A 26,351-nucleotide genomic window follows, 5' to 3' on the forward strand; every position below is an offset into this window, starting at 1 on the left:
CTGGTGTTGCTCTGCAAAAGCCAGGACACCCTGAGGACTGCTGCCACCTTCTGGCTCCCTTAAAGTTTGGCTACTGATAAAGCCTTGTGCAGTATGTGAGTTGGGTGAGATAGGTTCTCAGGGAGTCACTAGAGTAGGAAGAGTTGTGGTCACCAGGTTAGTGTAGACTCTGGTTTGGTGCCAGTGGTGAGTCTGGAGCTACTTAGCAAAAGTTTCAGAGCACATCAAGGCCAGTTGCCACCCAGCTGGGTTCAGTTTTCCAAAAAAGTGTATAATGAGGGTAGGGCTGCCTGCTTGGGAGTAAGTACCTCCAGGGTTGAGGGAGCCGAGTGGGGTGGGGTCCCGGAAGAGCTCATCAGACCAATTCAGATTCATATTTGGCCCTGGACCTTGGGGAGGGTTCAACACAGGAAAGATGCTGCCCAACAGCTGGCTGCACGGGAGCAAGATCCCGGACAGGAGCAAGCCACCACCCACTGCTGGGAGATAAATGTATCCTCTAAAGAGGATCTGAGTGGAGCCCTGAGGACGTCTCCAACAGAACTGCTTCCACCGTCAACAGCTACACCTTCCCTTCTCTGCTCTGTGCTGTAATACTGCCCTGCCCTCCAGCAGCCTTCAGCCAGGACATGACAGAGTTTGTGTATAAAAATCCTAGTTTCCTCCCACTCTGGTGATAGAACCCTAAGGCGTATACACTGGTGGGATTCAGCCCACCCTTAGCAATGGCTGGCTAACTGATAAACCACAAATTGGGTCTCCTTTCCTCCCTGTCTCATCTCCATTTTCTTCACCTAACTGCCTAGTGTCAATTCCCAAGTGAACTAGTTAGCACTCAAATTCATGTCTCAAAATTGACTTCTAAATCACACACAGAGAGCCAGCTACACCCCCAGACTTTGCTCTTGAGTCAGCCTCAATTGTGATAAATGGGTTTGATTCAAATTCAAAACTTTCCCTCCCCTACATGAATTTGCTCTTATGAGATCCTTTGTTCTTTCCTGCAAACTGGCTTCAAGTAGGGCCACTCCAGGTTTTCCCAGAGGTTTTTACTTTCTTTGAAACTCATAGTGTGTTTGGACAAGTTCCCACTGTCCTTTCACCCAGGAGGTTCCTTAGTCCCTAAATAAATGTGCAGAGAGACGTGTAGAAGCGCTTGGCAGGAGCAGCCTGCAATGTGCAGGTCTGAGCATATCTGCCCAGTAGCAGAAGGATGAGGCCGTGTACCACCAACAATTTCCCAGCCTCAGAAGTCCTGACAAGTCCCAAATGCATGCTAACGATGCTCCGAATAGAGGAGCGAGACGCCATCCCAAGCCCTAGGAGCAGGCTTGTGAATGTAGCTATAACTCTTACCCATACTGTATAATGTTAAATATTTATGGGGAGCCTCTGCTTTACTCATTAACATCACTAGGTAGTTTGTCCCTGAAAAATCTCAAACCTTTGCTTCCAGAGGCACCAACTGTTTAATAATTAAGATGCAGCTTGTAACTCAACCTAACCTCCTAGTCACTTGTGAGAATGTGCTTGTAGCTTTTAGGGCCTTCTGTGAATCTGGGGGAGGCACATACTTAAGAAAACTGTTCCCTATAGGGTTCATTTTAAAGTTTTTAAAAATGACCAGGCTGTGTGCTTCCAACAGATTAGTATGAAAATGTTATATGTGAATATTTTAGCTCCCGTCGGTCTTGTGCTAAATGGACTCTTTTTTTTTTGAATGATAGTTGTAAAATATCACTTAGCAAAGACCTGTATATAGTGTTTTGCACCCATTTCTAGTGCATGACATCAATCAGCCCTCATTTCCCTTTCTGAGATAGAAATGGAAATAAGTCCAAAAAACGAATGTGTACATTCTTGACCAATTATTTTGTTTCATGTGTAGAGCCTTCCCTAGCATGTGAATTTGGGGATAAGCATCGCGGTGTAGAAGGCTGAGCAGGGAACTGGGCTTCAGGAGACCTGAGTCTCTGGTGTTACTTGAGATCTTTCTTAGAGTTCTCCATAAGAGACATTTCCTGCTTGTTTAAGACATTGGTTCCTGATAAAGCCTCTGTCAAGGATGAGAAATCAGGATAACTGGGCTGGAGAGCACTCTCTCACCATATAACCTGGATAAACTAGTTGGCCCTTTGAGGTGGCTTGCTTCTCTAGTAAATGGAAATTAAAAATACTATTGCTGATGGCTGTGAGAATCAAGTGAGATACTGAGAAGAATGTGCGGTGTGAATTGTTTCTGGTGAGGACTGCTAAGAGGAAGGAGGACTCGGAGGAGCATGTTCTCTGCTGTTCAGAGGCTGTGCGATGAATGGTGAGGCTTGGGCTCTAGGCTCCTGGTTTTCTGTGTTTGAAGCTTCTGCTCTGCCACTTACTAGTTGTGTCATCTTAGAAACGCTGCCCAGTAGTGCTGCCCTCTGTTTCCCCACCTGTGAGATAGGGATACTAATACCTACCATGCAGGGCTGCTGTGGTGATGAATGCGTTGATGTTGGCCAGTTGCTTAGGGCAGTGCCAGCCCTGAGCCAGGACTGTTCGCTAACAGTGTGTGTGGGTGAACACTCCGAGGACTTGTGGAACGGGGGTGATGAGAGGCACCAAGGGCTGACTGGGACTGAAAAGAAATGTCCAAACAAGAGGGGAAATAGATAGTTCTGAACTCACAGATTTTCAGATGTCCTTGGCACTTGTAATTCTGACTTAAAGTATCCATCCGTGTTGGGTTTGGGGTGTTTAGGGATCAAACTCACGGCGTGTCCATCTTTAGATCCAGAAGATATTTCATATTGTTCATATATTTGCTTTTACTAATCAAAAATAGTATGTTGGATTTGATTAAGTGGGACTGTTAAAGATAAGTCATGCAACTCTTAACAGTAAAATATTAGAACTGAAATTTCAAAAGTTATGTCACCTAGTATTTCCCAAAGCACTCCACATGTCATGAGCACCATTCTTAAAACACAGATTCCAGGGTAGGCCCCTGAGTAAGTTATCAAGGATCAGGTCAAGGAAAGTGGTCTTCACAAGCTCTCAGGCTGTTTCTGATGGTTGAGCATATTTGAGAATCTGTCATCTCATCTAACACCAGGAGCAGAGCTGGGTCTGGAACCAGGTCTCTTGGTTTTCAGATCAGCATCTCCTCTTTTCCTCGTTTCCCAAAAAGTCCAATAATGCAATATATAGAGTATAAGGCTTGGGGTGTGCTAGCAGTAAACAGGATATACCCTGTAAATCATTCAGTAGCCCATGTTTGAAAATTACTGGAAAATTCTAGATGCTATCGAAATCTAAGGTGAAGTTATTTTTTCTTTGAAATTAAAATTGTTCTTTAAATTTCCATTAAATTTCTTTAAATTTAAACTGCAAGATTCATGAGAATTGCAATTAATAATCATTGATACTACAGCCACCATTACAGTCACACCACCTTAGTTAACACCTTTAAGCTGCCAAACACAGGTATTGGTGTGCATGTTACACCCCCAATTTAGAGAACAATTCTGACACAGGAAGCTAGCATGGGCATGGTGTGTCTTTAGAGCAACTGCAGATAGTATCTTCTGGCTGCTGTCATCATTTGTGAAAACACATTTATTGTTCAGGAGAAGGCACAAAATGTTTGCCATAGCAACCATGGCAACCCTGGGTGTCTGGTCTATTAGCTGTGATGCAGGGAGCATCTTCAACAGCAGGAAAAGAGTCATTGGCAGTTATCACCCAGACTGTATCCCTCCATTTAAGAGCTTATGCTGAACCTCCTGGGGTTGGAAAATTCTTGATGTGTTAATGAATGCTAAAAGCAACAATCCCATTTAATGTTAGGGGGATTAATAAGCTAAGGTTTTTACTGTGGGCAAAATGAAGATGTGATTTTCTTTTGACAAATTTGAAGAAACCTTTTTTTTCATTTGAGTTTTGGTCAGTTTTCTGTCATTTTATTCTTTCAAGGTGGTGGGGTGAATCCCTTATTCTATTTTCCTTCTCCTGTCCTCAACATAAATTCTTATCATATGTGCATATGATGAGAATAATTAGAATAAATGAAGGAAAACTCTAAAGCACGACTAGGAAGCCCAGCTGTCGATTGTTGGGGGTAAAAAAGAAATAGTTTAAATTTGAAGATTTAATTTCTAAAATAGTGATGTCTCACAAAAAGTCATAAGCCCTGTATTATACTCCAGCTGTCAAACTGCTATATATATACATCCTTTATCCAATAAAGAGAATCGCTAAAATGACTTTCACTGACCTAGGGTGAAATAAAATGGAATTTGTTTATGAACCCACCTAAATAAAAATTCAGTTGACTCCCTGATCCAATGCTCTGAGCAATGTGTCCCAAGGGGTTGCTTTTGTCTCATCCACACCCATGACATAGGACATTCTGCTGTAGCTCCAACTCAGGGTTCAGAACTTTTGTGAACTTTTAGGTCAGTAAAAATGAATATCATTCATTCCTACGTGAAATGGAAACAAAAAATATTCCAACTAAACGAGAGCTAATATTGATCTTCTGCAAAGTTCCAGTTTGTCAAATTAGGAAATGATGGGACCCAAAGGCTTTTGTTACATGTTAGAACATTTCTGTGTGTCAAGTAAACCGAATGACATGGAGCTCCAGGAATGTGGGGTCTGTCATGTCTCTCTGAGCTGTTGCGTATGCTGTTCTCTTGACCCTGGGTGATCTCTCCAAATTTCTCTTTACCCAACCTTGTTTGCGTAGGAAATGGCCATACTTGTTTCAGGTTTCTGCTCCACTGTCACTGTATTTAGGTCTCTCTGATGACCTACCAAGGCATTCTGTCCTCTGTGCTCCCATTGCACTTTGCATTTAAGTCTTGTAAGGCTTCCTGTCACTTCACATTACACATTTTTGTTTGCCTGTCTGTCTTTCTTTAGCACCCAGCATGCTCCTGGAACTTAGTAAACATCTGCTGAATGAAGGAACATTGTCAGTGATCTGACATCTTTGTACCCGCAGCAGAATATTGGTCTGTGGCAGGTTTATAGCACATATTTGGAGAGAGATAAGAAGCAAAGAAAAGAGAAAGAGAAGAGGGATAACAGAAAAAAAGAAAAGAAGGAATGAAGGAGATACTTCTGAGGCAGAGGATATAAGTAAGGCATATTAAAGATTAAGATTGTAAAACCGTTTTTTAAAAAAAGGAAAAAAAAAAAAGGAACAAATTCCACTAGGAATACAGAAGATGGAAACTGTAAAGACTGAGCAACGAGCAGAAGAATCATAGAGGAAATAGCATTTGAGATGGATCTTAAACCATGAAAGCAGATTAGGCGGAAGGGGAGCAGGACAATTGGTCAAGAAAGTACCAGGGGTTTACCAGCAGTGGCAGGGTATATTTGGGGTAAAGACATCTTAGTTGAACACTGTCTCATTTCTCTTTAAGAGTCGAAATCTGTGGCTATGTGAGATGTTACCACCACGCTGTCTGTCTGATCCTCTTTCAGGAGCTGGCGGTTGGTCCCCAGCAGATTCCAACGCTCAACAGTGGCTCCAGATGGACCTGGGACACAGAGTGGAGATTACGGCAGTGGCCACGCAGGGAAGATATGGAAGCTCTGACTGGGTGACTAGTTACAGCCTGATGTTCAGTGACACAGGGCACAACTGGAAACAGTATCAGCAAGAAGACAGCATCTGGGTAGGACATCTTTTCTCTTCCGATGACTAAAACTGAGATGTGCTAATGGTAACTGGTGTACTTTTCTGTCATTTTCCTGTACCCAGATTGTTGGTAGCTTAATAGCCATTGAGAGCTCATTCAGACATAATTAGGCCATATATAAGTCCTCTCTCCAGCACGGCTCCAGTTTCTAGGGAAATTAGGATGTCTGTTGCAAAAAGTTTAGTGTTTTCCTCCTTTTCTGGTAACTTGGGTAGTTCACTGACTGAGTCTCAATTCATCTATAAAAACAGGTACACACCATGAAAGTCTAATTGTTAATGGGAATGTATTGATTTACTGAGTACTGATTTGTGTACTTATTTGTTTATTATGTGCCATACCTTGTAATGACCCAGTTAGCTCAGTTATGTAACTTGACCAAAGATGCCCTATTTTGGAATTGTGGCATGGAGACCTGCAATTGGGGCTGATCTTAAAGCCACTGGGCGCAACAGCTTTTATCCAAGATTGGAAAGAAACTGAAAGCATTAAAAATATAAAGCAAATACAAAATCTACAATGATTTTGTTATTATAAACAATCTTCAGCTTTTAAGTAAAGAACAGTTTGCACCAAATTTAAAAAAAAAGAACATTTCCTTCCCTACCCTAGGCCCGAACTCTTGGCCTTGTAATGTCAGTGACAGGTTGTCCCCAACCAAGGTGACGAAAGGGAGGTGGAGGTAGAGCAAGGGAACCCGGAGGAGGCTTCAGACAGACGCTCAGGCACAGAACAAAATACTTTGTGAGTTTATGTTGCTTTTAGTTTAGGAAAAAACGTAACCAAACATGGTTTTTTGTTATTGTTTTTTTCTAAATATACATAAAATGTGAAGATTTGGCAACTGATAGCATAATCGTTCCTTTTCAAAACCTGCCTATTTCCTTAAATCAATGCCAAGTATGATTACAAATTGCTGTTGTTTTGTACATGTATTTTTCTATGTTGACCCCAATTCATGGGGGAAAAAAAAAATCTATTTTATACTTATTGTTATTTCTTGATTGCCCACTATCACTCTTTCTAATCGAAAGTAATGTTAAATTGAGGATTAAATTTAGTTATGGCAGGTTGAACTTGAGAAAATTATCATCTTTATTCTGGGTCACTAGAAATATTAGGTGGTAATATGCATAAAGAACATGAACTTTTTCATCTTTAAAAATAGACTTTTGGGAACTATTCTATTTGGGAGCTCAATTTTGAAGCTCTTATACATTTTTACAGGTTCTTCCTTTGTTCTTAGTTTGAAATAAGAATTAAGCACACCTTCCAATTTGAGGAACAATTTTAAGGATTTATGTTGACTTTAGAGAGGCAGATAAATATGAAATTATTTATTTTCTTTTGTGTTTTCAATCAGAACTGGTTGTTTTACAGATTGAATTGCATTTTTGAGTTATTCTGTCTAAAGTTCTTTAAAACCCTGAGTTTCATTTTCTGTAGAACTGAATGGCCTGCTTTCTGCCTGTCCCCTGAATCAGGATATGGTTCAAGGACTGACACTTCCTCTGGGCTTGTGAACTGTTAGCATACAGCCAATTTCACCTCTTTGCCCCTGTTGGTTTACCTGCATTTCCAAGCAACTCCAAACCCCTTAGAGGCAGGGGCCTGTCTCATAGGTTCTTGCAGCCTCCATGCCTAGTGTTGCCAGACAGATAGCAGGAATTCATTTTTAGGTGGTTATCTAAAGAACTGCAGAATGACTAGGGCTCCCACAGTTGGAGGGGAGAATACTATCCCCATCCTTTATCTCACCCTCAGAACAGCCTTCACTTTTTTGGGGAGGTGAAAGATCCTGGGCAGGCACAGGAGAAAAAGCAGGGAACCATGTGTGTAAAATGGCGCTAAGTCCAGCTGTGGCTTCCCCAGAGACCATGCCTGCAGAGCGCTTAGGAGAGGCAGTAGCTTCGGGAACAGCCTGTCAGGTGTGAACACTGGGAGGAGGAGATTGTGGAGTGATCATCACAACTTCCAGCTCAAAGAGTAAAATACAGCGACACTGGGCACGGACACCATGATAAGTCATGCTAGTAACAAGGCTCAAATTTAGGAAAATGTACATCCACTTATATCAGTAGGAAACTACCAGCTGCTGAGCACCAATTACATATCACATTTGTAAGCAAACATGTACAGAGGGTGCCAAAAAAATGTATACACATGACTTGTATTCACCTTTTGTTATCTGTGTAGATTATTACAATTTTAATACATTTTCCTTTCTTAAAATGTACATACATATTTTGGCACCCTCTGTATATATATCTGGAGATTATGTATTACGTAACATCTCCCTGAACAAAAGGCTTGACCACCCCCCACAGAAACCCACCCAAAGTCATATAACTAGAAACTGTTTATGCCAGGACACAAAACTAGAGTTTAGTCCTAAAATACTTGATTGTAAAACTGTACTTTCTATTTCTCTTTCACTACCCTTCACTTTTTAAAATTTTTTATACAATTGACTTACTTTTGTAAAAATCATCTGAAATGTAAACTTTGTCAGAACAACCACTCTATAAGAATAATATTACACCGTATCGTTTAATTGACATTTTGCTGAAATATAAAAGTGAAAAAGCAGCAATAACATGTAAATGCATCCTCTATGTTATAAACAGTGCTCAGACTCTCTGAAACTGTCTAGGCATCAGGAACACCTGTCGAGACTCAGGCTATTTCACCAAACACTGGTCAGGCACATGCAAAATCTGAGTTGTGGCTCGTGTCTATTGGTGTTTTTATCAGATTGCCGTTGGATAAATACATTTCCTTGAGAGTTTTTCTTGTTTGCTTTTTATTGTAAATTTAAAATTAGAAAAAAAAATAAAATTAGAAGGTAAGCCTTATAAACAAGATGAGAGCAATAGTAAAACAAGAGATTTTTTATAAAACTCTAAGTTGTTCTGTTTACCATTTCAGGAAAAGTCAATACCTAAAAACCTCAGTATTGAGCATTGACTTGTTAAGGATGTGTATCAAAGAAGCAGAGACGTTCTTGTCTGCCCCTTTCACATGGCCTTCTGAAGGTCCTCAGATTTTAGATGACATGGAGTTTGCAATGCTTTTTTAATTGACTTACCAAACAATACCACTACGGCACACTCCATGGCTGGGGTATCAGTTTCCCAGTACTCAGGAGATATGTTTTATTTTTTCAAAGTTCACTTTGGAACGAGAATCCTGAACATACACCTGTCCAATGTACACTAGCCAATATCTGTGCCCTAAAAATTCAATTTGTGGCATTTCTGATCTGGCACTAAACGAATTGTTCACGAGTGAGGCCACCGAGTAGCCACTTAGCAACGCATCATGATTTCTGAATAAGCCACAGCCCTCACTATGCTAAATACTCAGGCGTGAAGGTGTCTCAGTGACGAACTTCACAACACATTTAAAATCTCATCAGATGCAAAGTCTCTTCCATTAATTTGTAGGCAATATAACTATTATGATTCTAACTCTGGGCAGCAATGTTAGCCAGTGTTTGGTAGAGCGGATGAATTTATCTGGAACAAGGAAACCACTAATTATCTAATTAAATCCACCCAGACCACGATCCTCTGACATTCTGAAATATATGCCAGGGGAGACACACACTAACGCTATTATATCCATGAATTTTCTTTTCAGCCCTGAGTCCCTTCCTTGTGTGAGTGTTCGAACTATTCGTGAATCCATCTGTTTCCTATACACAAATTATAAGTGTTCTCAAAATGCATCCCCTCTGTGCATTGGCACTTTTCCTTAATTCCTGATATTTATCACTCTGAATTTTCAAAGACAGCTGCTGTGCTTGTGGTTTAATATATGGGGTCCTTTTGTGAAATCACCTTGTCCACATTACTCACGATCTTGTACAAGTCACTCAGGATCTTCATCCTCTGCCATATCAGTCTAACGTATCCCTGTCTTGTCAATCAATTATTACGTTTTATTGACAATTTCAGTTGTATTTCTCTTGAGCTCTCTCCCCTTATCTCTCTGGGAAAATCAACTATGTCAAGTATATCAGGTATGGACAGAAAAGCCTTTTATAAGGATTCAAAAATATTATCTGTTTTGTTTCTAATATCCTCCCTGATGGCAAATTTCACATCCATTTTGGTTACAACAAAATATTAAGGTGATGTTCCCAGTCAATGAACTCACAGGAATGTAATAAGATTTTAGCTATAAGGATTTTCAACCTACAAGATAGGCTCTACTAGTAGATGTTAAAGTACAATTCATTCATCTCAGAGGTAATTTCCAATGTCATAGCCCTCTAATCCCACCACCCTTTGCCATGTGTCTTTGATGTGAAGGATGACATGCACCATAATTCTCTTACTCTCTCATGTCAGGTGTGATCAAACAATATGGTGAGTGTTTAAATTAAAAAAAAAAAAATATTATTACAATAAAAGACATATTGCCATTAATCACCCTCAAAATACTCCCCCTCACTTTGAACACAATTATCCCATCATTCTTGTCACTTTCTGAAGCAGTTCTGGAAGTCCTCTTTCATGAGTGTCTTTAGTTGCGCTTTTGTGGCTGCTTTGATGTCCTGAATCAATTCAAAACATTTACCTTTCATGGTCATTTGGATTTTGGGGAAGAGCCAGAAGTTGCACAGTGACAAATCCAGTGAATAAGTTACATAAGGACACACCACAATGTTTTTTTGACAGAAATTGCCATACCAGAAGTGATAAGTGACAAGGAGCCTTTCTGTTGTAATCACAAAATACAGTGAATGCTGCTGCCGAGTGCCATCCAATGGAAAGGCAGGGATCTTCAACACAGGAAGTGGTACTTTGAACATTAATAACAGTAAGTTTCAACTTGTTTGGTGCAGTCAGTTAGGTGTCAGCTATGGGTGAGAGAAGGTGTGTTTTAAAGTGTGCTATAAATCATCCTCCATCATGACAACACTCCATATCACACATCGCTTCTGGTGTACAGCAATTTCTGTCCAATAATAACATTATGGTATATCCTCACCCACTTTATTAACCGGATCTGGCACCATGCAACTCTGGCTCTTCCCCAAAGTCCAAATGATTCAGGACACGGAGGCAGCCCTGACAGTGCAACTAAAGACACACAAAAGAGGACTTCCAGAACTGCTTCAGAAAGTGGCAAGAATGACGGGATAATTGTGTTCGAAGTGAGGGGGAGTATTTTCAGGGGGGTTAATGGCAATGTGTCTTTCACTGTAATATATATGTATATATTTTATTTAAACATTCACTATATTGTTTGATCACACCTCATGCACCCAAGAACTTCACCACAAGAAACTCAGTGTGCAGAAACCGAAGAGCAGTCTTCCCTAAGACCCCAGAGTCATTTCATGTGTCATCTACAGATCCCCATTCTCAATCAGTTTTAGTTTCACAACTTTATTGAGCATATTGGATAAAAAGATTTGCCTTCCCTGACTACTTTTACACATATATGAAAGTATTCAAATAAACTGTTTTTGTTATCTAACTTCAAGTGTTTCTTACTTGGAGACTTTAATGTCACCTAAAACCTTTGATAATTTTTGTAATCTTCCTTCTGCCTTTTATTTATAGAGATAACAGAAAATAAAAACTAGAAGCAATCTGTAAGAATCCTGAATTTTTCAATTTCTCTATCTCCTAGTAATTTGCATTGTTTTTTCTACATTTAATTCTCATATTATCAGTGATAAAGCCATATCCATCTTTGTAGGATAACTTGCTTTACTTGCCTTTTACAAATGTACTCTAAGGAGCCCCTGTCAAGTACAAGTTTTAGACAAGTATTTGCTGTTTGTGACTTCCTCAATATTGGCCGTGAATAGCTAGTAGTCTGCTTTACCTACATGCTCCCTTGCTTCTTCCAAGTTTTCATGTAATTAGGCATTCACAATCAGCCTTGGTTTGATGCAGGTCATATACCACGTGATGGTCCCATTCTAATCATTCCCAATGCCATAGCATAGGCATGCTCACTCATGAAGGATGCAAGGGCCACAGAGATATGGACCACTGTGGAGGGAAAAAAATAAACAGTTGAGACCATGACAAAAGCAAGGAATTTTGCAATGCTGGCACCTGTCAATAAAATGAGAGCAGTTTAAAATATAGTATCCAAAGTGTTATAGAGAATCCAGTTGATTCCTCTGGTGTCTATATACCAGGATGCCCAATTCAATGGGTCAGCTACTCTTTATCTGGCACTCAATATGAGTAGGCACTCTACTAAGATTACCAAAGGTATTATTCAATATCTTCTAAATAATCCTAATGAGTCATTTCTGTTTTATGGAAGAAAAAATTGAGGCTTAGAAAGGCCAAGGAACCCGGCCCATATCACACAAGCAGTAATGTGATGGGCCAAGACATAAACCACGTTCTGTGGGTCTATAAAGCCTAAGCACCTAAATCACTAAATAACACCTTAGCCAGTGGGCAATGGCATGAGGGTTAAGACCCAGTATTTTCAGACAAAGGGCTGGTACAATCTGGGCTTGGGATGCAGAGTACATTCTCATACAGCAGGGAAATAACTAGCTAAGTTAAACCAAAGGGGAAATTCAAGTTCCATCTGGGCTAAACCAGCATGGTGAAGCTCATGGGAAAACTTGGTGGACATGGAGATACCCAGAATGTATCCCTAACACACTATATACTTGTCAGCTAGTTTCGGACATTTCCTGCAGGTAACTCTGAAGTTATTGGTGTGCTCATTATTGGTTCAGGAAAAGGTTAGAAACAGCTTTTGGGGCGAAGTTTTCTTTTCATGATTCTGTACAACAGATCATCAGGGCTGGAGTTGGGACAGACTGGTACACATAGAGCCAAAATCTTTCTCCCTCCAGTGTTTACACCTTGAACTCCAGGTGTTCGCTCCTGCAACATGGACGTAAAAATGTCCTCCTCCTCTTCTGCAGAGTGGTCTTTCAGATCTTTTAACAATGAGACACTTTGATTCCTTTTCTTCACTGACACAGTTCCATACTTCCAGTAAGGCTGCTCACTGTGTCCAGTATCTTCACATACTCAGCCATCTTCACATGGCTGGTTCAAGCATCTTCACTAGCCTATCACTTCCCTCTGAATATAATGCACTTATTAATTTATTGTATATTTATCAATATTTAGTTTATAGTTTTCTCTTAAAGAAAATATGTTTCCACTTCCTCAATGCCTCAGCTATCTAGTCCTTTATTGTAGAATCCTTTGGCTTGTACAGTATAATGGTGTATGGTTTCCTTTAGCTTTCTGTAGTCTGTTTTAATATGAAGGGCTTATTTTTTCAGGCTGAGGTCAATTGAAACAATGGATTATACATTTGGGTTCCCTGATTTATATCATGAGTTCCCTGATTTCATCCTTGAATGACATCCAGATTCTCTGGGAGATGCTCTGATCGTCATGATTTATACACTTTTATTCCACCAATTTGGCCTAGAACATCCTGAGTATTGAACCATTATTTGATATAGTATTTCTAGCCTACCAATTTTAGAAAACAATTGATTACCATCAACATATATCTTTTGAACCTCATTGTATGCCAAACACTGTGCTAGGTGTTGGACACACAAAGGGGTGTAAGATTGGTTAATCCCTCCTGTGAATCTGTGGAACCATCAATGAGACAAACAAGTGACACTGCAACACACTGCTTGTGCATGAGTTACACTGATGGCAGTTTAAACTCATGCAGCTATTGAGAAGGTGTGTTCGGCAGTATATATGAGTAGGAAGGACTTAGATGAGTCAAAAGGACAGTCACCATATTTAAGTTACTTTGGCTTCCCTACAACTACAAAGTGCTGTATGCCTAGTTAAAACTCAGCAAATGTAGGCGTGGGAGTGTTCACAGAAGGAGAAATGCTATAAGCATAGTCTTAAAGGAAGATATAAGAGATGTATCTGAGATACACAGAATTAATCAATTTAGGTATAAAATGTCCCCAGTCAGTTATACAAGATAACCCTGGAGAGTGAAGCTGACTATGGATTGTAGGCTACTACTACCCCCATATCTTCTTTAGCTATAGTCCGAAGCAGGATAGTCATTATGTGTTGGTCACAGTTGTTTTGATGCTTTCGTGTTAAATAGCAAAGATTACATGTAAGAAAATGTTATCAAAATAGTTTTCAAGATTTTGTTGATTGTTTTCTCCTTTGTTCTCTTTCATATGCATACAAATAGAAGATTTTAATGCAGATATTCTTTTCATAGTTCGTCATTATTAGAACTCAATTAAGAACTTTGCATGTTCAGAATCTTGCCTTGGATTTAATGGAGACCACCAAGACAAAAACGAGTGATCAACCTGCACCAAACCAACAGAAATGAGGCATGATGGAAAATGCAGAGGCTTTTGATTAGGGTCAGAGTCCAATTTCACGATCGGTTGCTTATATGGCACTGAAAATGTCACTTAATCTCATCATAGTGATCATTCTCCCCCACCCCTGGGCAGGCATATATCTAGAACTTTCTAGGCCTTTGCATTCATTCCTCCATACTTCCCTTCTCAGATTCCTTGGTATATGGGCTGACCTGAGGGTTATACGGGAAATATACAGAGAAAAACCCTTCACTGTGGATCCAGCTCAGGACGGATAAACAGAGGCCCTCAAAACTTAACATTGCCCTTGAATTATCTCTGTGGTTCTGTTCTAAGTACTTACTGACCTTAGAGTCCCTTACTGTTGGATGAGGCTTTACAGAAAAGGAGAGAAGGCACAACTGGCCAATCAGCATTGTGGAAACCACAGCTGGTCTTTACCCCAGAATTAGCAAGCTTCCCTCCAGCCCTCTGGCTCCACACTTAGCTCCTGAAAGTTCCTTACTGATGGCCATCTGTTTTCCCTTCTCAATGCTGGAATAGGCTGAGATGTTTCAGAGAACTTCCCAGTGTGGGGTCTAGCCTCTTTAAGGAGTAATACTTTCACACATTGACACGTGTGTCATTTAAATGCATCACATGGACAGGGAGTCATCATGTAGTCTTTAGGGTTCATATCCATATGGACATTGTGTAGGGGAGAGCAGATGTTGGCAGCATTCTACAATCTGGTTATGTTTGTAATAGGGTAGGATCCAACGGCTGATATCAAAGTAAGGAATATGATCTGCTTAAAATTAATTCTTTCAAATTCACTGCTGTTATGTTAATCTTATTGTAAAGGTACTGAGTGGTTCACAGGAAACTTGACTTATAATTTTATTTCTAATATGTATAAACCCAGTTAGGTATTGGAGATACCTACCTTAGATTAGAAGAAATTGGAGTTAATATCTCAACTGTAACATATAACAAAGCATTATATATTTTTTTAATGTAAATAGATTGAATTATGTTAGCTCGGTATAATGGCTAGGAGGAAGAAATCTTATTAACTACCCTTTATTCACTTAGTCTTTAGCTACCATATATATATATATATATATATATATATGTTTTTTGTGTTGTTTTTTTTCCATAGATTATCTCAGGTTTTGCTGTCTGACAGCTAGAGATTCTGTGACTTTGATAACTGACAAAACCTTAGAAGGCTCAGTTCCCTCCTTTGTAAAGTGGGTCTAATGAGTGTACTTACCTCATGTGATCTGTAAAGGAGAAGTTCTCAAACATGGGTGTGCAACCAGCGTCCCATGGGGCTCCTTGAGACACACATTGCTGGGTGCTCCCTGCAGAGCTCCTGATCCAGTAGGTCTGGGATGGGGCTGAGAACTGGCATTTATAACACAATCCCAGGAAGTGCTGGTGCTGCTGGCTGGGGGGCCTCACTTTGAGAACCACTGCGTCAACTACAAACGGGTTAATGCGTGTAAGCTTTACACAGTGCTGACTATATAAGTGATATAATTACTATCGCTATTAAAGGTAGGTGCATGTGATATATACCTGGTGAAGACACCCAGAGGACACTAGCTTGTAATGCTATTTCTTTTGAGCTTGGTATACAAAATGGAAAGGAAACTTAATAACTCAGCTTTTTTTTTTTTTTTTTTTTTTTTTTTTTTTTTAATAAACTAAATGCTCAGCAGAGAAGGTAAGATCTCCCTGTGGTTACAGGCAAATCTAGTTACCCATGCGGGCTTATTAAAGGCAATTAGCTGAGAGGCCAGGTAGTTGACAGAAGAGCTAGAAGAAGAGCCTGGGGGCATTACTGACAGCTAAAGAAAAGGATTCTAGGCCAGAGTCTGAAGCCCTGGTGTCCTCTTGGCTCTAGCCAGATGGAAAGATTACAGGCCTGGCAGGGGCTTCAAGGAGGAGAAGAGCATCTCAAGTGTTTTTTGGTTTTTGTTTTAAGTCTAAAGGAACTCAGGCTTCATTAAGTTTATTGTTACAATGATAGCAGTTGATAATAAGGGGAAAAACATAATGTGGTAACCACACATTTCTATTCCTATTAAGCATGCATTCCAGGTGGGTAAAGAGAGGACACAGTGAAATAAAGGGCAAGAGTTGCTCTTGTGTTTCAAGTCTCTGACCAATTGCAGATGTACATGTGGGATGGCGTCCTTCTCTCCGCCTGTAACCAAATGGCAGCGCTGCCCTTGTGGCTGCTTTCTGAACCAGGAAAAGAGCTGAATGATATCACTAAATTTATCTAGGCTCTAGGATTGTGAAGAATTGTCCAACTTCCTGACCTATGAATTATTTGGAAATTAATTTACAAGTCTGTAGACAAGGGAACTGTGTTTGTTTGCTTGTTTGTTTGTTTTGAAATGTTAAAAGTAGAGCAAGGGAGTCATAAACATTTGGCTGGAATTATTTTGACATGAATGTCATTGGTACTTTGCTGTATGGGAAGGGAGATGTACTTGTAAAAAAAGAAATCTCTACCAGAAAATCATAGACTCCCAACATCCTGTCTTATCTGATTATAATGTAGTATATTAAGCATCTGTTAGGCATATTCTGCATGCAATAAATTAAGGAGACTTCAAGAGTAGAATTTAGAAGTCCCTAATCAGAAGTAAGATAAATGCAGGAAAAAGTACACAAGGAAATGCTATGCACAGATGGACATATAGGTGAGAGCATGAAGTTTCTGACTTGTCACTAACATAAGCGCTGTATATATTTTTTCCCAGTAGCTATTTTGATCTTGCAGTGTTTATCCACAGTTTTGTCCTACCTGTACGCATTGGTGAGACACTGCAATAATTGAGGGCCAGAGTCCATTAATGTACAGTGAAACAAAGTAGGAGGAACTGATAAGAACCAAGCAGATAAGCATGAACAGGTTATTGATATGTTCTAAATGGTTCAGCTGCCTGCGTGTGGTAACTTCTATGAATACGAAGGAACCTGAGTGTAGGTGAGAGAAAGGAGAGGCTGTGAAGGTGGAGATGCCCATGATTCACAGCGACATTTATGTGACGGAGTGGACCTCCTCTGCCTTATGTTTCTATGCCTGGGCCTCCCGCTCCCAGTTTTCCCACCTGGTGCTATTTCTCTGAAGTGTTGTGTTGTGTGTCAGACATTGTGTTTATGTGAGTGCTGTAAGTAGGTGAGAATCTAAGAAGGTGTGTGTGTGTATAGAGGTAATACCAAGTCATACACCAAGCTACTGCAATAAATACATAATTTGAGGGAAGATCCTGTATTTACTCACCATGGTCTACTTGGAGGCCAATCGCTCAGTCCCCATTCCATGAAGCTAGATGCTGCTATGCCACTTATATCCAGGAATACCTTACCTGCCATTGCTGGTATATGTGCCATATGCAAATGCACTTCAGGTGGTTCATGGGTGATGACCAACCACCATGCCCAGCTGGGCCCAAGTTCTCCTCTATGAGACATCTCTGGGACAGGCAGCTGCTCAGGACACCCTTGAGTCCTATTTCTCCTTTTTTGGTGGTAACTCTAACCTATTGGTAATAATTCCTCTGTACATTTTCCCCTCATTCCACATTATGTGTCAGGCTTTTTTTGATATGGATTTGTCACTTAATTAGTAATTTCTGAAACAATTAAGTGGCAATATAATAAATAGCTTTGTCAATTTTGTGCAATGGAAAGCCAAATTTCTGTGTAAGAAAATGCAAAATCACCAGAGGGTAAGGGGGGTGGGGGGGTGGTAGATGAGGGTAAAGGGGATCAAATATACGGTGATGGAAGGAGAACTGATTCTGAGTGGTGAACACACAATGTGATTTATAGATGATGTTATACAGAATTGTATACCTGAAATCTATGTAAATTTACTAACAATTGTCACCCTAATAAACATTAATTAAAAGAAAAGAAAGAAAGAAAATGCAAAATATTTTTTCCTATAACACTGCAGAGAGGTTTTAAAAATAATTGCACATTTGCAAAAACTTTTTGGTTTAAGTTAGCAAGATAAAAAGAATACTTTCTAAATTTTTTATCTGGAAACTTGAAACCTTACAGATGACCTTATTTAAATGGAGAGATGTGAATGAAAGCTCTCTTTTTAGAATGTGATCCTATTATTTAAGCTACAGTTGATAAATTTCATTTATATATATCAGTACACACATACGCATACATATTGGCATTAAAGATACATGTACATATATATTCATAGATTGAAATTATATGAATATAGATTTATAGCTTTATATATATATATATATATATATATATATATATGTGTGTGTGTGTGTGTGTGTGTGTGTGTGTGTCTTTAATTTTAGATAAAAATTTGGTGTATGTACAGAGGGTACCAAAAAATGTATACACATTTTAAGAAAAAGCTATTAAACTTGTAATGCTCAATATATACCGATAACAAAAGATGAATACAAATCATGTTTGACTTCTGCAATTATAAGAGGTGATCAAAGCGGTTATCATCAGCATCCAGACACTTCAGATTATGGCAAACTACTGCTTGAGCAACGTTGACCAAAGTGTCAACTTGTATACACTTTTTTTGGCACCCTCTTATATATACATATATCTTAAATCTTAGCACATTTCATCTTCACTTCCCCTAAATTATATATTCTGATCTTTCAAATGTTTTACCTTTCTGATAGTTATTAGAGGATTTAGAAAAATTTTACTCTATTTATTTTGTAATGAAATCTTGTTATTGGAATTAAACATCATAACAATATTAATATATAAATCAGGCCAAGTTATTGTAGGGTTTTGTTATTAATTGTCAAAGTCATTAAGGAGCAGAAAACAAGGAGAGGCAGCACAATGCTTTAATGACATAATGACCAAGATGGACTCCAACCTTTTGTAATAGATGTTACCTTTAAATGAGGGGCACTATTTGATGAGATTGTAGATTTTTTGTGTGTATGCCTGAATACACCTTTGGAGCACATTAGCAACAATGGTACTTGCAACACATGTTGAGTCACCATGAGCCACATTTGTGCTGACTGCTTCTATTAAGTCTACAAAGGAGTGATTATCCCCCTTAAAAACTCATAGACACAGACAATAGTTCAGTGGTTACCAGAGGGTAAGGGGGGAGGGAGGTGGTAGATGAGGGTAAGGGGTCAAATATATGGTGATGGAAGGAGAACTGACTCTGGGTGGTGAATACACAGTGTGATATATAGATGATGTATTACAGAATTGTACACCTGAAACCTATATAATTTTACTAACCATCTTCACCCTAATAAATTTAAATTTAAAAAAATAATAATAAATAAAAATAGATACCAATTGAAAAACTAAAACAAGACAACAGGGGTCATGGGGTTACTTGTGAACACAGCTCCATGTAAGTAGCAGGGCTGAGGTTTGGAAGGACGCCATCTGAACCCAAAGCCTGTCCTTCCCATGACACAGGACTCATTCGTAGTCAACAAAAGCATCCCCTGCTTGCTAATGCAGATGTGCCAGCTGTCTTACTTTAAAAAGCAGCAATCACAGTTCTTTGGGACAATCATCATTCTTTGCTTTCTATAATCAGGATGACCCCTGGTGAAGGGACTTGCTAAGAATACTTTAGAGTGTGTGGCTCGGTTGTTCAATGACTTGTGTCATTTCCTTGCATAAACAAGAAAAGTCAGCCAAAGAAAATAAATTAATGTATTTTGCAAATAATTGGGCACCACTGTCAGAGTTCTTGCAGACTGCATACGAATAAGGAGACTGGACTCTGAATTGTGCCTAGTTAGAACTACTGTTCTTATCCTTACTGGATACACTGCTGTTAGTAACTGGGTACTGGAGTCCATGGATTTAGATAAGAAGATGATGGGGAAGGAGGAGTTTTGGTTCAGACTGGATCAGGATTATATTATTTCATTTGAGTCTCTTTTAATTGAACAGTACTTAATAAACTCCCCATTATGAATGGATTTGGAGCATGGACTTTGGATTTGGGAAAAACTGAGTTTGAATCCCTGCTACTTACTAACGGTGTCACCCTGAGCAGCATTTTCTCTCTCTGGGCCTTAGAGGTCATGTTTGTAAAAGTTTATAAAACATAAATCAGAGTGATGCAGGGATTCATGGAGGTATCAATCTGTGTAGACCCCCACCCCAATGTCCCTGACATATTAAAAGTTGTGAAATGAGTCATCAAATCTTTGAATTCTTGTTTGAAGCAAAATTGAAGGTTGACCAAGACTTTGTAAGAATCCCAAAAGGCAGCTTTTTTCCCTGAAATGTAAGATGATAAGCACCATCGAAATTGCCCTGCTCATGCTCCCATGTATATTTTCTGGACCAGTAGCTTTTTAACATGCTGGGTGCCTGCTGGTAAGAGGGAGCGGGGCCGTGGTGGCTTCTGAGCAGGTGAGTGTTTCCGCTGTTGGGTGATGCTGCTCAACTCACTCCTGAGATGGATGACGTATCTGCCACTCTTGCGGGTAGATGTGAGTTACTAAATTACATGACAGAAAACAGAAGTGGGTCAGGAAACAAGGTAAACTACATGGAGGGCCAGGAATTTAACACTGAGCAGATTTTTAGCCATTGACAATCTGTTTAAATCAGTTCCCAGGAAAATCATCTGAGCTTTGCTTAAAATAAAAGCTGAAGACTTGGTTGAAGATAGATTTTTCTTTCAGCCATCTTGCTGGACGTCCGGAATCTCAGGACTCACTTATCAGCAACTGTTCTCACAGTGCTAGGTCACAGCAGACCATTGTTTCCTTATTTCAGAAAGGGGTTGGCTAGCCAGTCAAAATCAGTCAGTCAAAATACTGACTTTTGACTGATTTCCAGAAGCACAAGCTTGTTGTGCAATTTATTTTACTACTGACATAAATTCCTTAACTTCCTTACACTAAATAAAGTTAATGTCTAGTAAAGATTTCCGTGTGAGCAAACATGGTGATACTAAAGTCTCAAGCACCAGTTGGCTTTGGCCAATGTTGTGGAAACAAGACCTAAAAAAAAGGAGCCATGCAGACATGAAGGGAGTAACAGCTTCAGTACCTAGAACGGGAATAGGAAGAAGGGCTCAGGAAATATCTGGAAGATGTTTAAGGCACTGAATTCAGAATCACCCTTATTTGGTGAGACACAAAGAACCTTTTAAGAGAGAACAAGTAGAGTTAATACACCATTTGGAATGAAAGCATCTGTTTCTCACCACAACTCTGTCTCTGACTATTGTATGCATCTTCAGGGCCACTGGCGAGCTCTGAGCCTCTGAGGATGTGTCTTATTCAAATGTGCTACCCTCTCCAGGCACGTAGTAGCTGTTCAGTAAGCATTGCCTGTGAATCAGTCAATTCTATATCATTTTCAACAAATATTAGTTGAGCATGTATTGTGACAAGTCACACAAGTAAGTTTTGGAGAAAAATACATATGATATCTTTTACCTGCCCAGAGAATAACCTAAGTGTCATCTGTTTATTTGAGACACAGGACTTGTGTTGGGAACATAGGAGATAAGCCTGGACAGGTATATTGGCTGTTGCATCTTCTGGGTTTATGCAGGTAAATTTCTTGTTTACACCTGTTTTTCCAGTGTAATTTTTAATTGAGCCACTTTTCACTTTCAAAAATGATTTGGATGATAAATGATATGGTCAATTTACTTCTAAGGCCCATTAATTCAGAGTAACCAACTTATAATTAACTCAGAAGAAAAGAAGACTGAGGAAATGTGGTGTGTGTGACGGGAAGATGGATAGTGATAATAATTGATGTTGGATTATTCTTGACCTAATGTTATATTAGGAGATAACCAGAAATATTTTAAAGAGTTTAAAGTTTAAGCATGATGAAAGAGCTATCAATGGATAAAACTTTGGTTGTAAGCTTCCAGTGGTTTTACAATTTCAAGATCTTTAGGAATCTATGGCATCAGAATGAGAAATAATACAGCAAATATGGGAAACACTGTTTCTAAGAAGTTCCTGTAGGAGGAGCATGAAGATAATCTAGAAGGGGGTCACCTGCCTTAATTAATTTTTATTAAAGAAAAAATCACTTTGTTTGGGGGAAAGATGTACCATAGAATGTAGATCAACAAATAAGAAAAGAACGTTCTTGGCTTAAAGCTTCAGAGGAATCAAGAGGAATCCACTTTTCTATTAAATGGAAGTATATGTAGAAGCTATAAGATTAAACCATATTATTTTGGTCACTTTTTAACTGGTGAACAAATAGACTTGTTGTAGTAGGTTGAATACTGTTGCCCACCCCAATTCATGTCTACATAAAAACTTGGGATATCACCTTTTTTGGAAAGAAAGTCTTTGTGAATGTAAGTAGTTAAGGATCTTAAGGTGAGATCATCTTGGAATTAGGGAGGACTCTAAATCCAATGACTGGTGTCCTCATAAAAAGAGGAGAAGACACCAAGAAACATAGGGAAGGTCATATAAAGATGGATGCAGGGACTGGAATGACTTGCTACAAACCAAGGAATACCAAGGATTGCCAGGGCAGAGGCAAGGAAGGAATCTTCTCTAGAGGTTTAGAGAGAGTATAACCCTGCTGACACTTCGATTTTGGACTTCTGAAATCTAGAATTATAGATAATAACTTTTGGTTTTGTTTTAAGCCACTTGGTTTATGGTAATTTGTATGGCAGCCCTAGGAAACTCTGACACTTCATTTATGACTTTGTGGAATCTGCTATGAAACCACACGTGTAACTCTGAGTTCCTCTCTTAAAAGGTGGATACTTTGAATAGCAGCTCTTGTATAACAACCTTTTGGATTCCTCCACAGCACCTAGCACAGGACTACCACTGGTTCAATACAGCCAAAACTTTCTGCACATTTTAATGCTTTTCCATCTTTGAGCCTTTAACATGGTAACACCTAGAATTCTCCGTAAATCCTCCCATGTCTCCTCGACACATACATCTCCACTTCTGTAAATTCTCTTTCATCTTTTAGATCCAGTTTGAATTTGATCCGAGGCCCACAGTGTCACTTCTCCTGACTCAGTCACTCAAGCAGAAGTGATCTCGGGCACATCTGCACTCCCTTCCCACTCTGGGGGCCATCTCTTAGGACTTGTAGCAATTTTTCTCTATGTTTTGTTTTAACCCTTCCAAATGTTGCTCCAGTTAACTGAACACGGTGATTTTGGAAGACAAAGTGCGGTATGATTTCCATCTCCATCTGTCTACTTTGCCTTGCACAAAGTCATGTCCAGTAGTGATAGGTTGACTCTTTGCTCTGCCTGCCTCGTTCTACAGTGAGGGAACTGAAGTGTTCTCTGAAATTACTTCTTCATCATTATCCATTTCACTTGAAAGCCATGCAATTGATGCATTTGCTAGGGATTCTCTTTTGCCCATTGCTCATTAAAGCTGTCCTCATATAGCACACATATGTATAGGAACAGTGAAACCTTAGCCCCCAAGCCAAAAAGTGACCTGTGCAAATGCTCTGGCATGAGGAGACTATCCATAGCACTGCAAATCATGCAATGACTCTGCTGGGTCACGGCAGATCTGGGGCGTGGGCGATGAATGAGCTAACTTGGAGAAGGCAAACAGAGTTGTCCGGGGACAGAAAAGGATCCAATACCTCATTAATTTGTTCCCAGCAAACAATTTTCAAGGATTAGTCACATAGTGATGCTTCTAGAATATGCTCTTTGTAAATGACCAAAGATGATATGACAGGCATTTCAAAACAGTAATTGTTGAATTAATGACACTGCTGAGGAAAGACGGGTCATGATACCTTAATTTGAGGATTGTGAGTATGTTGTGCAGATGGGTTACAAGGTGGCGTTTGCGCAAAAGGGCTGGGCAAATGCAAGATGACATTATAGTGTCCCATTAGGTGCCTCAGATATACAGCACCTTTTCTTACCCTTCGTTATGTGAAGAATGTGAAACAATGCTACAAGTTTAAATTGGGGCCAGCTGTGTGCTGTGCCACAGGAAGAAATTCAATTAAATATGAGGTTGTGACTATGCTTTCACAGTGTTCCATTTAAAGGGACTCCACTAGACAAAAATAACATTGTGGCAAAGAGAATTTTATGGCACTTGCCTTCTAAGACTCACATATGTCCTCATAATAATGCAAATATTCATCAGTGAGCATGTGAAATTAAACGAAGTGGAATAATTTAAAATGTATATATCAATGACCACTAATACTGTCAACCTGCAGAGCTTAATTTTTTCCATAATACAAAACACATTGATGAGACAGTAAATTCTTAGAATTTGAAAGGAAATGTTTCTAGCTCTTTCTCTATTCATGAACAGAGAAAGAGCTAGAAATTTAATTTAAATAAATTAAAACACCGCAAAATGTAAAACTCATAGGATCCCTTGCCTGCAGATGTGATTCCAGGTAAATATAATCCATAACACACACACACACACACACGCACACACACACACACACACACACACACAGAGAGAGATATGGAGTATGGTGTTCACACCTTAAATAATTTTGGCAAATTACTATATTTACTGAAGAATCCTGCCCTTTCCTGATGTCTCCCACAGATCTGGGGCAGGGGGAGCGCTCCTCCCCAGGAGATGTCCCACCTGCCTGCTGCCTGCCGCAGTGTTTGCCTTGTAACCAGGCCACTCTATACTTGGGAGCTGCAGGCAAGATGCTATTTCTGGGGTGACATTTCCTTCCTTCTTGGCTGTCAAAAGCAGAGACTGTTCAGGTACCAGGCTTCATATTCTTGGATAAGAGAAAAAAATGCTCCATATATAGAGTTAGAAGGGTGCAGTTTCTACCCAAGCAGGATTTTCTAACTGAAAGGGTCAGGGACACATGGGAAGATTGGACAAGTACAACTCTCAGTTTCATTGTGATTATTATAGCTGCTTATTAGTTATTTACAATTCACCCATTCTGAGCAGGAATAACATGGTTTGTGAAATGTTATATGACAGGAAATTATGAAATAAATCAATGAGGGAATCATAGACAAGATGAAATAATGGTATAAAAAATAAATCCAGTCTAAGGCTAATACAACAAATTAGATTGAACACATTGCAGGTACTCTATAGCAAGTATCGTTTTTGCTAACATTGCTATTACATATGAAATACAAACACCACTCTGAAAAAAAAAAAGATTGAAATATTAGCAATTTATTTGCTGGTCCCCTTTTACTTCTATGAAATATTAGCAATTTATTTTCTGGTCCCCTTTTACTTCTATGAAATATTAGCAATGTATTTGCTGGTCCCCTTTTACTTCTATGAAACCATCTAGACACTTCACAGGTCATTGAAAGAGACCAGGAGTTTTCGATGGAGGATAGCATGGGATTTACCCAAAAGCCTTCTGGGAAGCAGCAACACCCGGGGGGCTTTATCCATCAGTGAGTGGCCTAGAGTGCCATCCCGCAGGGAGGGACAGCAGATGGAGGGGCAAGTAGACAGAATTAGGCCATGTAAGAAAAACACCCTCCTTCAGGATATTCCGCTTGGATAGAAGCCCTTGTTTTAAAATACACAAAACATTAACCGTATGTATTTATCTCATTCACCTGCTCCAAAGTCCCTATGGTAAAATTCAAGGACAATTCTCTCTCCTACCTCCTGCCAAAAATGTAATTGGCTTTATGGCCAAACTGTCTTATTGACCCTGATCAAGCTTTCAAACATCATACATGATTTTGAGGCTCATTTTTATCACCTGACACTCTTTTGTGTATAGAGCATTACCAAAGTCCCACTGAAGGAGACGTGGTGATGCCAGGAAGAGGGTGGGGTATGTATCCACAAAGCCTGGCTTTGAATCTTAGCCTCGCCATCACCAACTTTCTTGTGCCCTGAGGCCAATTATTGCACTTCTTTCCTACCCACTTTCCTTTTCTATGGATTGCAAATAACATTGTCTCCCATGTCCAATTTTTGGGGGTGTAGAGGTAATGAATATAGGTGTCTGTAGCATAGAAGGTTATCAACAGATGGTTGATATCATTAACCATCTTTGCTTTATGTTAAACCATTCTGCCATGTGTAAGAAGAAGGTGTTTACAATCCTTAGATGTCAGACTAGTGGAAACCAGCCTACCCTGGGGAACTATGTGGATACTCAAACCATGGGCACTGATAAGAGACTTCTGAGTTGACTAATGAAAATATTTGAATCTATTGCTGTAAGTAACTACCAAAATTATTGGACTCTTCCTATAAAACAGCACAGAAATAATCTTCTGGTTGAGTCTTTGAGTAAACTAAGTAATGCCCAAATCTACACACATGAATCAGCACACACACACACACACACACACACACACACACACA

General features: G+C 39.5%; 1 protein-coding gene across 2 annotated transcripts in view; it reads left to right on the forward strand.

Moving 5' to 3' along the window:
• Positions 1-26,351, forward strand: part of CNTNAP5 (contactin associated protein family member 5) — an 809,041-nt gene that overhangs the window by 182,376 nt on the left and 600,314 nt on the right. For both annotated transcript variants that reach the window (XM_019749552.3, XM_019749551.3), the window contains exon 3: positions 5,473-5,666. In XM_019749552.3, coding sequence (XP_019605111.3) covers positions 5,473-5,666 — 194 coding nt within the window. The remainder of the gene's footprint in view (positions 1-5,472; positions 5,667-26,351) is intronic.

This window comes from Rhinolophus sinicus, chromosome 17 (assembly GCF_057876585.1).
Source record: "Rhinolophus sinicus isolate RSI-liver-muscle chromosome 17, RSI-T2T, whole genome shotgun sequence".
NCBI classification, from domain to species: Eukaryota; Metazoa; Chordata; class Mammalia; order Chiroptera; family Rhinolophidae; genus Rhinolophus; species Rhinolophus sinicus.